At 37.7% G+C, this 16,317-nt stretch overlaps 1 protein-coding gene across 1 annotated transcript in view; it reads right to left on the reverse strand.

Annotated features, from left to right (window-relative positions):
- The window catches only part of LOC107717054 (ankyrin-3-like), a 102,134-nt gene that overhangs the window by 73,363 nt on the left and 12,454 nt on the right, over positions 1-16,317 (reverse strand). The window contains exons 2-8 of the mRNA XM_016523696.1: positions 9,276-9,377; positions 7,705-7,803; positions 7,256-7,354; positions 5,812-5,910; positions 4,955-5,140; positions 2,503-2,526; positions 97-195 (exon numbers count right to left, since the gene is read on the reverse strand). Coding sequence (XP_016379182.1) covers positions 97-195; positions 2,503-2,526; positions 4,955-5,140; positions 5,812-5,910; positions 7,256-7,354; positions 7,705-7,803; positions 9,276-9,377 — 708 coding nt within the window. The remainder of the gene's footprint in view (positions 1-96; positions 196-2,502; positions 2,527-4,954; positions 5,141-5,811; positions 5,911-7,255; positions 7,355-7,704; positions 7,804-9,275; positions 9,378-16,317) is intronic.

The raw sequence follows: 16,317 nt of genomic DNA on the forward strand, positions 1-16,317 counted from the left end.
GTCAAAGAGAAGATTTTAACAGATTATGGGGGACCGTTTGCCCTATAATCTGTTAAAATTGGTCAATCGAAGCAGTAGATGGGGCTGTGATTTTACCCTTGCCATGAAGTCCACTGCTGCTCCTCTATTTAACAGTAGTGTTGCTACGTTGATGTTTCCATAGTGGGCAGCAATGTGGAGAGGAGTGAAACCGCTCTGATGAAAAGAAAGACAAAGAACAGAATGGTTAAAACAATTATTTAGCCCATTTAGCTACCTGTGCTTCCTTTGACATGTCTTTTTGTAAATATGGCTTCAGTTTGGGATTATCTGAAGACAGTGAGTGTTCTCTTACTACTAAATATGATCCTCTTTCTACTAAATGATCCTCTCATTTTGAATATGAGACGTAGCTGTTAAAGCAAGATGGAGGTGTCCTGCAGGCTGCATAGAACAGAATGGTTAAAACAATTATTTAACCCATTTAGCTACCTGTGCTTCCTTAGACGTCTTTTTGTAAATATGGCTTCAGTTTGGGATTATCTGAAGACAGTGAGTGTTCTCTTACTACTAAATATGATCCTCTTTCTACTAAATGATCCTCTCATTTTGAATATGAGACGTAGCTGTTAAAGCAAGATGGAGGTGTCCTGCAGGCTGCATTGCAGCAAAGGCCTTCCAGTCATGGAGATTTCCATCTCAATTAGCCAATAATCCAACACAAAGCAAGTGGTGCTCAGCATAACCCTTCCCTGCCTCTGTTTGCGCTCTTATTTCCAAGGGAACGGGGCTCCACCCATTTTGAGGGGAATTATTGCAATTATTAGCCACAGGCGCAAATGGAAAAACAGCAGGGGTTTAAACATTTCCAGTTGCACACTAATAGACCATGACATTTACAGAACTGACTCTAAACTAGGCAACACATACTGTTACCTATGGGGAGAATTGAATAAATATTCTCATAGATTATCGTGATACAGTCATCATGATCAATGCATTCTAATTTTTATTCACTCAGAAAACCCTTTAAATGTTTATGCAGAGAATTATTTCCTGGGATGAGTTCATGGACTTGGAACATTGTGCTTAGCTCTTTACGTGTGCTTGTTACTGTTAGTTTGCAATTTGGCAATGTTCTCTATCATGCAAAACTGTGCATTATAATTCTATCCAGCCAAACTGCTGTTGCTTGCCATGTGAGCAAATCTGACCATGCATTCTTTTTGCAACATTGCAACAATTCTAAACTGCAAGATTTCCAGCTGTTTCATTGATTTGTCTAAAAGACCATGCACAAGCCTCAGGGAGGGAGGACTAAACAACCAGACCATCTCATCTCTGTAGCTGGCCAGCCGGGTTCCTCTTTCACAGCCAAACCAAATGAATACAATATCTAATGCTCAAATATATAATGCTCAAAGGAACAATATGCTACTTCCAGTTAGTAATAAAAGCTGTTTAAAAGGTCAAAATTAAAATGTACCATTTTCTCACTTCTACTGTAGCAGGATTTGCCAGTGAAGTGACCTTTGCATTATGTAATACTAATTCGAATGAATTCTCTTTGAATCTCCAAAATGCCAGATGGACTTTCACAAACTTTTTAAACCTTTTCCCACAGTCCAAAATACTGTACTGCAATTATTCTTGTTTGGCATAAGAAAATCAAACCAGATAATTTTATAATAGTTAAATAGTAAATAGTTTTGTTGCAAAAACAAAACGTTTGTGAATATTTTGTGCTATATTTTATACTGTTATAGGTCTTAAAGACTCCATGAAATGGTTTGACAAATGCAGTTTTAATTTCTGCAATATAGACTCTTTAAATTATTAAATTCTAGGTATTTCTTCCACAATCAATTGATGATTGAATAATGAAGGTGGTGGCAATTATAATTTAAAGGGACACGTCGATATTTTGGAGGACTAGATCAATGAAATGAAATAATGAAATGAAATGAAATTGTAGTTGCCTAAAGTTAAAACTCCTATTCTGATATCACGGTGTCCCCTTAAATGTGAGCTATAGCAACGATCATGTTTGATGTACATATTGTCCGGCAAAAGTACCCTAGATCTAGTGATATTTTAATTCACATGTTGAGGTAACCTTTTGTGAAAACCTCTCTACAAACAGCAATATCTCATCAATGGGCTCTAAAAACGGAAACACTTGAATTAACAGTTTATATTCACCAATATCAACATCATTACCAGCAACCACACAAAACCACCGACACAAAACTCTTATAACCAATCAGAAAGCTGCATGTTGAGATGTGGAACCCCGGCCTGTAGCTGCAGAAATCAAAGCATGCTTCAGCCCTCCACCCAAAGCATGATCTCATTCTTCCATCCCCAGAGAGGGAGGGCACATAGCCAATACGAGAAGAGAAAACAGGAAATGATACAAAAATAGAGATGGTACAACAAGGGTGGGAGCAACACTAGGGGGTGTTCTAGGCAAAGCAGGGGTGGAGGTGGGGGTCAACAGCTTAATGTTTATCGTGGGTATACCTCTGTCGTTCTATTCACCATCATCTATGTTGAGACGTGAGGAAAGGAGAGAATGGGCAGTTAGTGAACACTGACAGGTAAACGAAAACAAAGAAACAAAAGACATATCTAAAAACAGGACTAAGTGTGGGTGAGTGAGTTAGAGGAAAAAATAACACATAAATCACAATTAAAAGCAAAACATATACAGTATACGATAATCTGCTCTTGATTACATTATAAAAGAAGGTGTGTGCATAAGAAATAAATTTATTTGACCAGCATGATTCTGTTTCAGTAAAAACCTTGGGATTTAAATGAAATAAGTGAGACACAGGCAGTGGCGGCGTTTCACAAAACCATAGGGTATGGCAGTGGCGTACATCGCGTGGGGGGGGGGGCCCACCACTATGCACTGAAATGGCACAATTTCAGTGGCACACCACTGACCACTAAGCACTGAAATATAGGAAAAAGATTAAACACTGCGTCATCAGAGTTGGTATTGTGGCTTTATCAGTCACTTAACATTTTATGAAAATCAAGATCAAATGGAGTTGGTTTTTCAGACGGAGATCTGTGTTTTGTCTGTCATTAGAATGACTGTATCTGAGGCAGCAAGCGGCGACACACCGGCACCAGAATTAGTGCTATTTCGGTGAAAAGGGATTAGAGAATGGTTGAATACACTCAAATTAAAATGCTACTTTTAAATGTTGCATTATTTTATCGATATATTTAACCCATATTTAACATTAACAAAACATAAAACATTAATGGAGCATGCAAACAAGACATAAGGACAATAGACTGAAGAAAAACCATATAGGCCTAGATAACGAGACCAGATAACGAGATTTTTTTTTTTTTTTACCATTTGTAACCATTTTCTATATTTAATACAATATTTATAACTGAACACGAATAAATTAACTACATTTCGTGACTATGGCACGTACTGCCTTGAGATCGAGCTGAAACAGAACAAAAGTAAAGGCCTATTGGCTACAACTAGACGGCAAACGCTAAGACCCTTCTCCGCTCTTCAGACACACACAAAAAACAATATTTGCCTTTACAGACATAGTGTTTCAGTAAAGAAAACGCTGCACTTATTCAAACATCAGTTATTTATTTACCCTTGCATTGCGAATAAGCGGAGATCTGTCTCCAGGCTGTGCGCGGCGCTTCATTCTGAATGGAGGCGGGGTGGAGTTACGAGGTTTTGTTGACAGTTTGAGGATCAAATGACGTTACGAGCTTTAGTGACAAGGTCTTTTGAATGCTTGTCATTGGAAAAATATTTGTAAAACCCTCAGACATAAGAAAGACCAATAGCACTGATTTAAAATAATAATAATGAAATAAATAGAGATATGAAGTTTGGATAATTTTCCACGGCACATCTGACTGGGCTACGGTATGGCGACTGCCATACTCTGCCATACGGAAACGCCGCCCCTGGACACAGGAAAATTGTGAGTAATGGCTGAACATGTTTGCAAGCGTCTTTCAGACAGACCTTGGACTCGACATCCGCGTTGTGGTCATTCTGAAGGAGCAGAGCTGCAGATTTGGTGTCATCCTTGCGGGCTGCGATGTGGAGTGCAGGCAGACGGACTTTACCTTTCGTGTCGTTCTCTAACAACAGAGAAACCACCTGATCATGACCCTGCTGTAGGGCTACGGCTAACGGCGTAAAGCCATCCTAAAGAGAGGAAGAGAATCAGGCTTAATTATCAATTCATATACCTCATTTTACATTTATTACTGTATTTTGTTTCACAATATATACAATACCATTTGTAAACACTACTCTAAACTAAAGGTTTGGGGTCAGTAAGACTTTTTTGAAAGAATACTTTTATTCAGCAGCTATGCATTAAATTGGTCAAAAGTTAAAGTAAAGACATATACTTTATTTTTTTTAAATCCTGAAAAAAACTATAATGGTTTCTACAAAAAAAAAGAAGCAGAACAACTTTTTTCAACATTGATAATATTAAGTGATTACCAAATCAGCATATTAGATTGATTTATAAAAGGTCATGCAACACTGAAGACTGAAGTAATGGCTGCTGAAAATTCAGCTTTGCTGTCACAGAAATAAATTACATTTTAAAATATTTATTTTAAATTTCAATAATATTAAATAATATTATGCAATAATTCACAATATTACTGTTTTACTGCATTGTTGTTCAAAATACAGCCTAAGTAAGCATAAGAGACTACATTCAAAAACATAAAAAATCTTACCACAAAACTTTTACCGTTATATATATTTATATATTGTGAGAAAAAGATATGTGAGGAGTAGGAAGCACTTATCTGTGAACTGCTCAAGGTCGCTCTGGCTTACCTCAGTAATCAATAAATACTCACACACACGCGCGCACGCACTCACACACACACACACACACACACACTGCTCTCTCTCTCTCTCTCTCTTGCAAGCGTCTTTCAGACAGACCTTGGACTCGACATCCGCGTTGTGGTCATTCTGAAGGAGCAGAGCTGCAGATTTGGTGTCATCCTTGCGGGCTGCGATGTGGAGTGCAGGCAGACGGACTTTACCTTTTGTGTCATTCTCTAACAACAGAGAAACCACCTGATCATGACCCTGCTGCAGGGCTACGGCTAACGGCGTAAAGCCATCCTAAAGAGAGGAAGAGAATCAGGCTTAATTATCAATTCATATACCTCATTTTACATTTATTACTGTATTTTGTTTCACAATATATACAATACCATTTGTAAACACTACTCTAAACTAAAGGTTTGGGGTCAGTAAGACTTTTTTGAAAGAATACTTTTATTCAGCAGCTATGCATTAAATTGGTCAAAGGTGCCAGTAAAGACTGAAAAAAAATCCTGAAAAAAAATCCTGAAAAAAGTATCATGACTTCCACAAAAATATTAAACAGGGCAACTGTTTTCCACATTGATAATAATAAGAAATGAGCACCAAATCATCATATTAGATCATTTCTGAAAGATCATGCAACACTGAGGTAATGGCTGCTGAAATTCAGCTTTGCCATCACAGGAATAAATTAGATTTTAAAATTCACATATTACTGCATTTTACTGCATTTTTGTTCAAATAAACACAGCCTAAGTAAGCATAAAAGGACTACATTCAAAAACATTAAAAATCTTATCAACCCCAACACTTTTACCATTATATATATTTGTATATTGTGTGAAAAAAAGGATGTGAGGAGTAGGAAGCACTTATCAGTGAACTGCTCAAGGTCACTCCGGCTCACCTCAAAAATCATTAAAAGACTCACACAGACAGATACACACACACACACACACACAAACCTCTGTGGCAATGCTCTGGCTGGAGTTGTTCTCCAGGAGGAAGCGCACCACATCCTGATGGTTTTCCTGTGCAGCCATGTAAAGTGGGGTAAAGCCATTCTGAAACAAACATTACATTAATGTTATATATACATTTGAATGATTTCTTTAATTTTACTACGGCACAGATACAGAAATGGGACATTGAGACATTGAACAAAATTCTATCATAATTCTCTAGCATACATTTAATACATTAAAAAACAACAACTGGATATCTAGCTAATTAGGTGATATCCCCCCACCTTTTCATCCCCCATTTTATCCTTTTTTAATACTGAAAAATGTTATAAAGTTATATTTCAAGATGCCCTATAATATATATAAACTGTAAACATAAATATTTTAGAAGCCATGAAATGGACACTTGAGACTTGACTTGAAATACACAAAATTCAGAGTCTCATATGTTCTACTAGACACTACACTCTGCTGAGCAACCCACCCCCTCATCTCAGCAAAGAAAAATAAATCAGAAGTGTTCCTGTGGCTCAGTGGTAGAGCATTGCATTAGCAGCACAAAAGGTCGTGGGTTTGATTACCAGGAAACACAGAGATGCTGACAGTGCAGGTAGGAGAGGGCAATACTTTGTGATGATGGAGCATCAAGCACAGACTCAGGTCCCTTCATCATCATGTTATCTATTCTTTGTCTTAGCATTTCATCTTTGAGTTCAAAATCTGGTTCTTTTCATTTTATGTGTAAATGTCTAATTCAAATGGTGTTAGTTTTGTGATGGCAAACAGTAACTTCCTTGCTCCTTTGACACAAAAAGCCATGTAGACAAACTCCCATGCAAAAAAAAACAAAAAACACTCTTATTCCATTTACTGAAACTAAATCTGTAAAAATGCATCATTCAGACATACAGCCATAATCACATTAATATATGACTGCTCACATGAACAAACATCAGTTCTGTAATAATACTGAGCAACAATCCAATATGCAAAAATCGACTATATATTTTTAAAGGTCATAGAGAGGATAAAAACAATAATGAAAAATCAAATTATGACTTATTTGGCACAAACGAATCTGATCTGCCACAAAAATGACACAATAAAAGGCTGCAAAGGTATAGAATATGTCCCTTTTACCAGTGTTTACATCTGTATGTACTGTGTTGAGCTCAGTGCAGGAAATAGTATTATTACTGGCACTCTAGTAATTTAGGTGGCCTTCATAACTTACTGAGCTCAGGTTTAAAGCAGTGTGTGTGTGTGTGTGTGTGTGTGTGTGTGTGTGTGTGTGTGTGTGTATTTGGGTGTTCATTGGCTGGTCATCTAAAATAGAAACAGATTAAGAGTGTACATGAGCTGCCTTGCAGGAATGCTGGATGATCCAACCCAATGATTATGTGTGTGTGTGCATATAAAAGTTTGTGGAGTCTCAAGTGTGTACCTGGCTCTGTGCATTGACGTTGGCCCCATTGGTCACTAGCTCTCTCACCACTTCCGTCTGTCCCGCCAGTGAGGCGATGTGCAGTGCCGTGTTTCCTTTCTGGAAAGATGGAGAAACAACAGTGAGAGAGAATGAGTGGCATCTCTCGATTAATCTCTCCACCACCTGTTTGTATCACCCCCATCTAATGGACGCTTTTGTCCCACTGGCGTCCCCCCAACCACCATTCCATCCCTTCTGCCAGAGAGGTGTTGTTTCCGCTGGCCTGTAATTTACCTCCACACACACACACTTCATTCCTGTTGAGTGAATGCAGCACTAGAGGCTTTTTATACCCAGTGTGAACATGCTCACAGGAGCAGAGAACACCATGTGATATCAAACACAGATACAAACGTCTCCTCGAGCTGGAGGCTCAGAGTGTGTGTGTCTGTGTGCGTCAAACTGACCTTGGTTGCTGCATCTACGTTGGCGCCCAGTTTGAGCAGCTCGGCCACCACATCCACATGCCCCTCTTTGGACGCCAGGTGCAATGCATTCAACCCATTCTGAAACACAAAATGCAAGTTCTGCTAGTGAACAGTATGGATGTGGTTGTCTGCCAGACAGGAGCAGTCCAGTATAAACCAGCCTGGACCAGAATGGAAATATATACACACATATCATATGTAGGCACTGTCGCAAATCACTGCTTAAAAAGAATTTAATCAAATTTAGTTTTTTAACAAAATTAGATTTTTTTTTTTTGAAAAATATTTGAAAACAGAATATTAAACGATCCCTTTAAATTATTATTAAAATTAAATAAAAAATTAAATTGCAATGAAAGTACTCATCAAAGATAATTTTTTATTGATTTATTTATTTTTTAATAACGCTTTGCAAGCGTTTCACTTTTCTGTTACACCTCACAGAACATCATGTGACATTGTCCTGTAGCAAAACGTTGTGAGGGATTCAGAAAGACTGAAAGAAAGAATCCTCAGAAAGAATCATCTGATTCCAACACGGTACATCTTTTCTAATAATCAAAGTTTTCAGCTTTCAAATCCTTTATATCAACAACACATCATTAAATAATTATATACAAAACTGTTAAAAATTGAAAACAGAATATTAAACGATCCCTTTAAATTATTATTAAAATTAAATAAAAAATTAAATTGCAATGAAAGTACTCATCAAAGATAATTTTTTATTGATTTATTTATTTTTTAAATAAAACTGCAAGCGTTTCACTTTTCTGTTACACCTCACAGAACATCATGTGACATTGTCCTGTAGCAAAACGTTGTGAGGGATTCAGAAAGACTGAAAGAAAGAATCCTCAGAAAGAATCATCTGATTCCAACACGGTACATCTTTTCTAATAATCAAAGTTTTCAGCTTTCAAATCCTTTATATCAACAACACATCATTAAATAATTATATACAAAACTGTTAAAAAATTTGAAGTCAGTAATTTTTTTTAAATGCTTTTGAAATAAGTTTCTTAGGCTTACAGAGGCTGCATTTTATTTGACAAAAAATGCAGTAAAAATATTAATATTTTGAAATATTATTACAATAACTCCAGTCTTCAGTGTTACATGATCCTTCAGAAATCATTTTAATATGCTGATTTTGTGTTCAATAACCATTTCTTATTATTATTAATGTTGAAAATACTTGAGCTGCTTAACAATTTATCTTCAGGAATATTTGAATAGAAAGTTATTTGAATATAATGTTAAAAAACAGCATTGAGCAGCATTAACAGCATAAAAATCACTTTACTGTACCCACCCCCCAAAATATTTTTGAACAATATTATAACATCATAATCATCACCATTGTATAGATATATGGAAGATAAACTGTGTATTCTGAAAGTAAAAATGTGCAGTACAGTAACACAGTACAGCTACTGATAGAAATGACATTTTGTCACACTGTAAATGTGACAATTTACTTCCATCATTCTCAGTAATGATAATGATATTGTTACATCCTGTCACATGCTATCAGAAATTATCTGTACCTGATTACAGATGTTGATTTCGACACCAGTCTTCAGGTAGTCGAGGACCTTCTCAAGGTTTCCTGCCCTCGCTGCCCGCAGGTAACTGGCATTGCTGTCCGGCTGCAAGTAATGAGAGAAAATACAGGAGTTGATTATTCCAATGACAAGGTCAAAGGTCAAATCCAGGACAACTTAGGTCAAAACCGGATCAAATATGAACAAAGCAAACATATTTACAGCATTCAGCTCATTAAATCATTGAATTGCAAAGAAATTGAAAAAATTCATACCAACTCCATCTTTACTCAGTGCCATTTGTCTCCACAAACACACACACACATATCAAGGAAAACATCAGCTTTAGTCTACCAGTCAACATCCTACAGGGAAACTACGATCGCAATGTGACAGAGGATCAAAGTTGCACAGAACACCTAAAACATTGGCAGTCCATCTCTCAGCAGATATCCCAGCGTTCCAGCTGAAGATCCAGCCAAAAACAGCTCGTCTCTCATCAACGGATACGGAACAGGACACTAAATAATGGCTATTATTCTGACACAGGTTTCCGCCCACTTTCCGTCCTGATCTTTCGGTCTCTCACTCAGTATAAGTTTTCTCTTCTCATGCGTATATGAGAAAGAGAGCAGGATTTGGGAGAAAACACAACGTGTGTGTGTGAGTGTGTGCCTCATGAATGTGTCTTCTTTTGTCAGCCTCAGTTTGATTCGGGGACACTGCACTTGACATAAGAGGACACACAGCAAAATTTCAATACATTTTATCTCACTCACACATAAACACACACACTTTAATTAAGAATAGGAGAGGGTTATCTCGGAGACACGCTCACATGGGGAATTCCTCTAAATGAGAGGCTATATTTAGTTCTCACTAAACCCAGGACAAACTCCTCCCCATATCTACCATCAATGTGTGCGTGCTGGCAAGAAGATCTGGAAAGAAAGGTTCACTTTCCAAAAGTAACTCATCTGAGTTTGACAAGAGGAGGCTATGCTGGTGTATGACGGAGATAAATGGCATGTATTCATCTAGTGACCAAAACACTCAAGAACATATCGCACATATGTGCGTTTTTGCAATGGTGTGTATGCTTCGATATTCTAGCATAAGATTCACAGCTCATAATGAACTCTAAGCTCATTAGCTAGTCATTTGCTCAACCTATTCCACTGGGGAAACCTCCATTTCTTGTGTGTGTGAGTGTGTTTTTGTATCATCGGACACTTACAGTCTGTGATGTATGAAATGATGGATTAAAAGCACATGCAAAAGATGCCTTTGCTCAGAGGGTAATGGTTACGGTAAACAAATTCTGCCCCTCACACACACAATAAAAAGACTGAGAGAGAAAGGACATTGTATGTGTGTGGCAGTCTTTTCGTGATTTTCCCCTCTTATCTCTGAGTTAATGAGTTTTTCCAACTCCTTCCCTGGAGGATTCTAGCTGGGAAAATAACACCCACACACACACACACTAACATATATATAATTGCAAAGAAAATCTGTATTAAATAATGTGAGTGCTTGTGTCCTAATGGATAAGATCTGAATTTCTAACATAAATGTTGTAGGTTTATCCAAAGCATGGGTTGCCAGTAGGGATGCACCGATATGATACTGGTATCGGTATCGGCCCGATACTGAGCTCCTGTACTCGTACTCGTCTCACGCTGAGTGGATTGAGCGCGTGGCGGCGCAGATGCCCGAGCTTGTCGAGTGAATATCCCTTTCTCACAGACATCACTGGAAAGCTTGTAGTTCGGTCGGATGTCTAAAAGAAGTAAGTAAAACAATGCACAAGTTACTTAATGGTAGGGGGAGAGAGAGAGCGCGCACTTCTGTTGTGTGATCTTTATTGATGTTCACTTAGCACGCATCATTTGGATTAAAACTAAATTGTAAATATAAGACTATTTATAGGGGCATTCAGTATAAACGTCATTTATTTTCACCCTTAAGCATACACGACTTTCTGGCGAAAGTGAAACTAACAGCCTGTGTGAAATGCGCTAGGCTGTACTGTACTTGTCCCTCTCATTCTGCACCAGCACAAATACATGTGCGCGGTGCGCGTGTCTTGCTTGCTTCATGAGTGTTTCTGCATTATATGAGTGGCTTTGGAAAATAAATCGCTGCACGTTTCAGATGAAAAAAACGCAACTTCTATTTATGAAAATATCACAGTAAGGAGATTTATGTCGGTACTCGGTATCGGCAAGTACCAAAAATAAAAGTAGCAGTACCGGCAAGTACTGGAAAAAGTGGTATCGGTGCATCCCTAGTTGCCAGTGAATGGGAATGACCTCCTGTCCTGTTATCATAGTGCCCTTGAGTAAGACTCTTAACCCCTCATTACTCCGATGGGATTGTCAGTAAGTACAATGAAAGCTCTAAATGAAAACTCTGCTCAGTCTTTTATGCTCACCAAGTCTGCTTTTATTTGAACAAAACTACAGTAAAGAGTAATATTGTGAAATGTTAATATAACTTAAATAAATGTTTTCAATTTTATTTTAAACTGCAAGTTTTTCATCCAATGGCAAAGCTGAATTGTCAGCAGCCTCTTGTCTTCAGTGTCACATGCTCCTTCAGAAATCCCTCTAATATGCTGATTTAGTGAACAAGAAACATTTATTATTATACTAGCCAACACTTATTATTATCAAAACTGCTGTGCTGCTTAACATTTTTGTGGAAACTGTGATATATTTTTCAGGATACATTGATGAAAGTTAAAACAGATTTTATTTGAAATAAGAATCTTTTGTAACATTATAAATGTCTTTACTGTCATTTTTGATAAATTTAATGTGCCCTTGCTGAATAAAAGTATTAATTTCTTTCAAAAAAAAAAAAACGTACTGACCTCAAACTTTTGAACAGTAGTATAAAGGAATGCTAACCTGCTAAACAATTGCTATCTTAAAGCATTGACAATGCACACACATAATATCCACGACATGTAAATATTCATATACTACCGACAAAACAGTATCACAGGACGCAAAAAAAAATCCATAAAACATCGGAATATTTAATTCTAAGCTTTACATTACCTTAACACTATTCATAACGTCAGCACAATCTTCACTTCACCTCGATTTCGAAAGTTTATCTTCATCTGAACAGATCCTACTTTATCTTTTGTATCTCCTTAGTATTACACAAAAACCACACATGCTTTAGTCACCACAGAAGATAAACATTTTCTCACTAAGTCAAATATAAAGGTGGTTTTCGTGGGAGGTTGTGAGAAGCTAGGCAAAAAACGTCTTCATTTTGACTGAATGCAAACTCTAAGAAGTCCCATTGTGGACACACACAGGTCATGAATTGCCATCGTGTAGTTATGTTTGCACCTTAAAAAACTAGTGCTAAGTGTTACTTTCCGTTAAACGTTAACATTTATTGTTTATATGTACAGGTTTATATTTGTTTTTTTGACAGTTTCTAGAGGTATTTGTTTTAGATGTGCACAGTGGAGCACTTACTAAACACAAGTTTTGTTACACTGCCAGGTATTTAGAACAATTGTTTGTATTTTGCTTTGCACTTGCCAAGGTGTTGTGGGTGGTTTTTAGGTGGTTTCTTCTTGACTCAAATCAAACAGTACCCACCACCTAATCTGTCTATGAGATTTTTTTTCCTACAGTCTCTTTAAATCTTACTAACACTGTGTGAAAAACCCTAGTGGTAACAACCTGTATGTCAAGTGTCAAGCTCTGAATCTTTATAAATCCTCACACTGTATAATTCATCTCAAACATGGAGATTTGAAAACCCTCTCTGTTTTAAAATAGTAAGCATCCATATTTCAGTGTGGGAAATTCTGTGAACACTGCATGTACAGTACGCACAGTATAGTGGAAACACTCTGTGCTACCACACACACACAGTTACAGACACACAAACACACACCCAGTGGAGTTACATAACACATTCTCTAGGGTACAGCTGTTATTAAAACATCAGCGATACTGGACTGAAAGAACGACGTGAGGAAAGGGAAGAGAAAAGGTCATAGTTGATAAAAATGATATGACACTATATCTGAAAACAAAATGTTAATGTCTGTACAGCTGTTGTTCATAAAAGAATAAGAGTATTTAAACAGCTGACCCAATAATACCCTGGTCTCTGCCTCTTTGTCTCAGTGTCTCTTCAGGTCCTAGATAAGCAGTGAGCTCAAATCCTGCATGATCGGCAAAAAAACAAAGCTACCCTGGCTGCAGACAGGGCAACCACACACACACACACACACACACATTCCTGTCTTCAATCTGAACAGACAACATCAGCACCACTACATGCAGCTACAGTCTTGAAAATAATGTAAAACAACATGTTGCGATTTACAGTCAGAATGAACTGTTTCTGGTTGGTTTTTGCAGAGGAGTTGGTCAGTTCAGACTGTCTGAGTCAGACATAATGGGCGGCATGGGACAGAAAAAGTGAAGCTGCTTGGTGTTTAGTTTTAAAATGCCTCCTCCACTCCTTTTCAGCATGTCTGTTTTGATTCTCACTTCACCCATTTTTATAACATAACATCCCTAAGACCTACTGGAACCGATTCATATCCACTCTTCCTAATTTAAAGTAAGTCAAATTATTTATCATATTCTATAGGCTTAAAAGAGTACAGATGCACCAATGTTGAAATTTTGGCTGATACCAAGTCCATAATTATTTTCATGTTATGGCTGATAACTGATCTATACTACCTTGTTTTAAAAAAGAAAAGAAACTAAACACACAAAACACTGTCATTGCATGAGCACAGCAATTCTTAAAGAGGAAGTGCTCTTCAAGAGATAGTGCTATTAAAGGGTTAAATTTTTTGCCATAATCTATCACTTTCCCTTTAAATTTGAAAATTAAACATTATTGCAAAATTAAACTCTATAAGCACAGATCCAAGACTGCAACGTCTCTCCAGCCTCAGCATCACAATAAAATTGAAGCCCCATAGTCACAATAGCTTAAAGAGGTAGATTCATACAGTCATGAAGGTACAGAGCATTGTTAGGTAAATTAGATAAAGTGGTCTAGAACAGTAGTGAACATGGCAAAGAACCTTCAAGCACCAGGACACTGTGTGCTTGTGTTATCATGCATGCACGCACACACACACACACACACACACACCAAGGTCAGTAAAAAAGCACTAGAGCAAAGGTAGAGTTGGAGTGCCTGACCAGTATGAATGTCAAAATGGTGGTAATAACACCAACACACATGAAGCAGATCTAACTTTGCATGTGATACAACCTTGGCAACAGAGCCGCTCTTCACATAAGCAGTAAGTTACTCTCCGATATCTGTGAGGACATTTACCTCTGTAGGATTCTGCAAACAAAATCTAAAAATCTGAGCCCAGCAAGACCAATAGATCAGACTTTGCGCCATTTAGACCGCAGAGGAGTTTAAAATTACCAGCAGTCAAATATATCATGTATTCAATAAATATGTTAATAAAAGGTTTGAAGGACAAAATCTGACTGGGGTTGAAGCAGATGAAGAGCAAGAGCTTTTCAGAGTCTCATACAATGAACCCAAGCATTTCCCAATCATTCCTAAAACGCCTATTTAAAACAGCACACACTTCCCAGCCATTCCCAGTCATGTTTGTAGAGTACTTACGGGTGAAAAACAGTCAGCAGCCTCTTCCACCGCCATTTTTCCTGCAGTCCCACAGAAACCCGATCACTTACTTCTCTAGCTCTGCGGCCAGCAAGGTGCCATTCAGTCATGTGATGTGTGAAAAAATGCCCAGGCAGCAGGATGCTCAAAGACACGTTACCACGAGTACGGATACAAGGATACGATGATCCCCAGTACTACAGTAAACACAAAGTCACTTTGAATCCAACCTTCTCTGTTCATCTATTCTCTTTTACAACTTGACCTCTCCTTCTGTGTCAAACTAAATCGACTTTTCAGTTTTCTTTCTCTGTTCACAGTTCTGTTTATAACTTCTGCCAAAACGATCGCTCTCTTTCTTTATACAATGCTCCCTCTCTCTTTCTATGTATCCAGTGGGAAACAGCTCCAATGTTCATTTAAAAATGTGCATCATTTACACCGCTGCCATGTTTTTATGAGATTTGCTCTCTGATTTTCTCTCTCTTTCTGTCATACACACTGAACACAGAGGGTGGGGGTCTTTTGAATAGTGATATGAGGTGCTAAGGGGGTCCAAATATAGCAGCTGAATCCAATGCATTTGCTAATAGGACTCCCTTTCCCTCCGTTCCGCAGTCTCCCCCTCCCTGCAAACCCTCATGTGCATGGTGCTAATCTGCTCCCTTTTTGGATAAAAAGAGTGTGTGTGTGAGTGTGTGTGAGTGTGTGTGTGAGTGTGTGTGTGTGTGTGTGTGTGTTTAGGACTGCTGGGGGTTGGTTTATTAGGTTTAATGCAGGGTTCATGGTGCCGCTCAAAAAAGGATTAGGAGCATTTCCCCCAGTATTAAGGCCACCGCACCATCATGTAAAAACACACCCCAGCTGTAGCTCTGACAATGGGATGAAGCGTGTCACCCGTTATAAAGTGACACAGGCTGTGTTGTTTAAATACTGTGCTTAGTGTCTGTTTGAATATACTGTTCTGCTGAATATATCGTTGGGCGTTTGTTTTTTTTCCGTTGTGTGTATCGTCAGTGTTGTGCCCATGTGTTTATGGAAAGGGGGAGTGGCCTAGAGCTGTGTGTCAGACAGACACATACTGTGTGAACATATGGAGAGCTAACTGCCATTCATTTTACAACAAATGATTTATAAAATGATCTTACTCTTGCTCTTTAACATTACTGGGTTTAACTGTATAAATTGTAAAGCTCACATCAAGAGACTTTAAATGAATAAACATTAAAAACATGATTTCAACAGATACTAACAAACTTTTTACTAACACAGGTCAATCTCACAAAGAACATTCTCAAAGATAATTTAAAAGTTGTACAATGAAAATGGTTTATTTAAAATCAGCATAAATTAAATGTACAACAAATACTACCATGTGTGGATAATTTACAATATA

The sequence above is a fragment of the Sinocyclocheilus rhinocerous genome, unplaced genomic scaffold (assembly GCF_001515625.1).
Source record: "Sinocyclocheilus rhinocerous isolate Xijiao unplaced genomic scaffold, SAMN03320098_v1.1 scaffold119, whole genome shotgun sequence".
Taxonomy (NCBI): Eukaryota; Metazoa; Chordata; class Actinopteri; order Cypriniformes; family Cyprinidae; genus Sinocyclocheilus; species Sinocyclocheilus rhinocerous.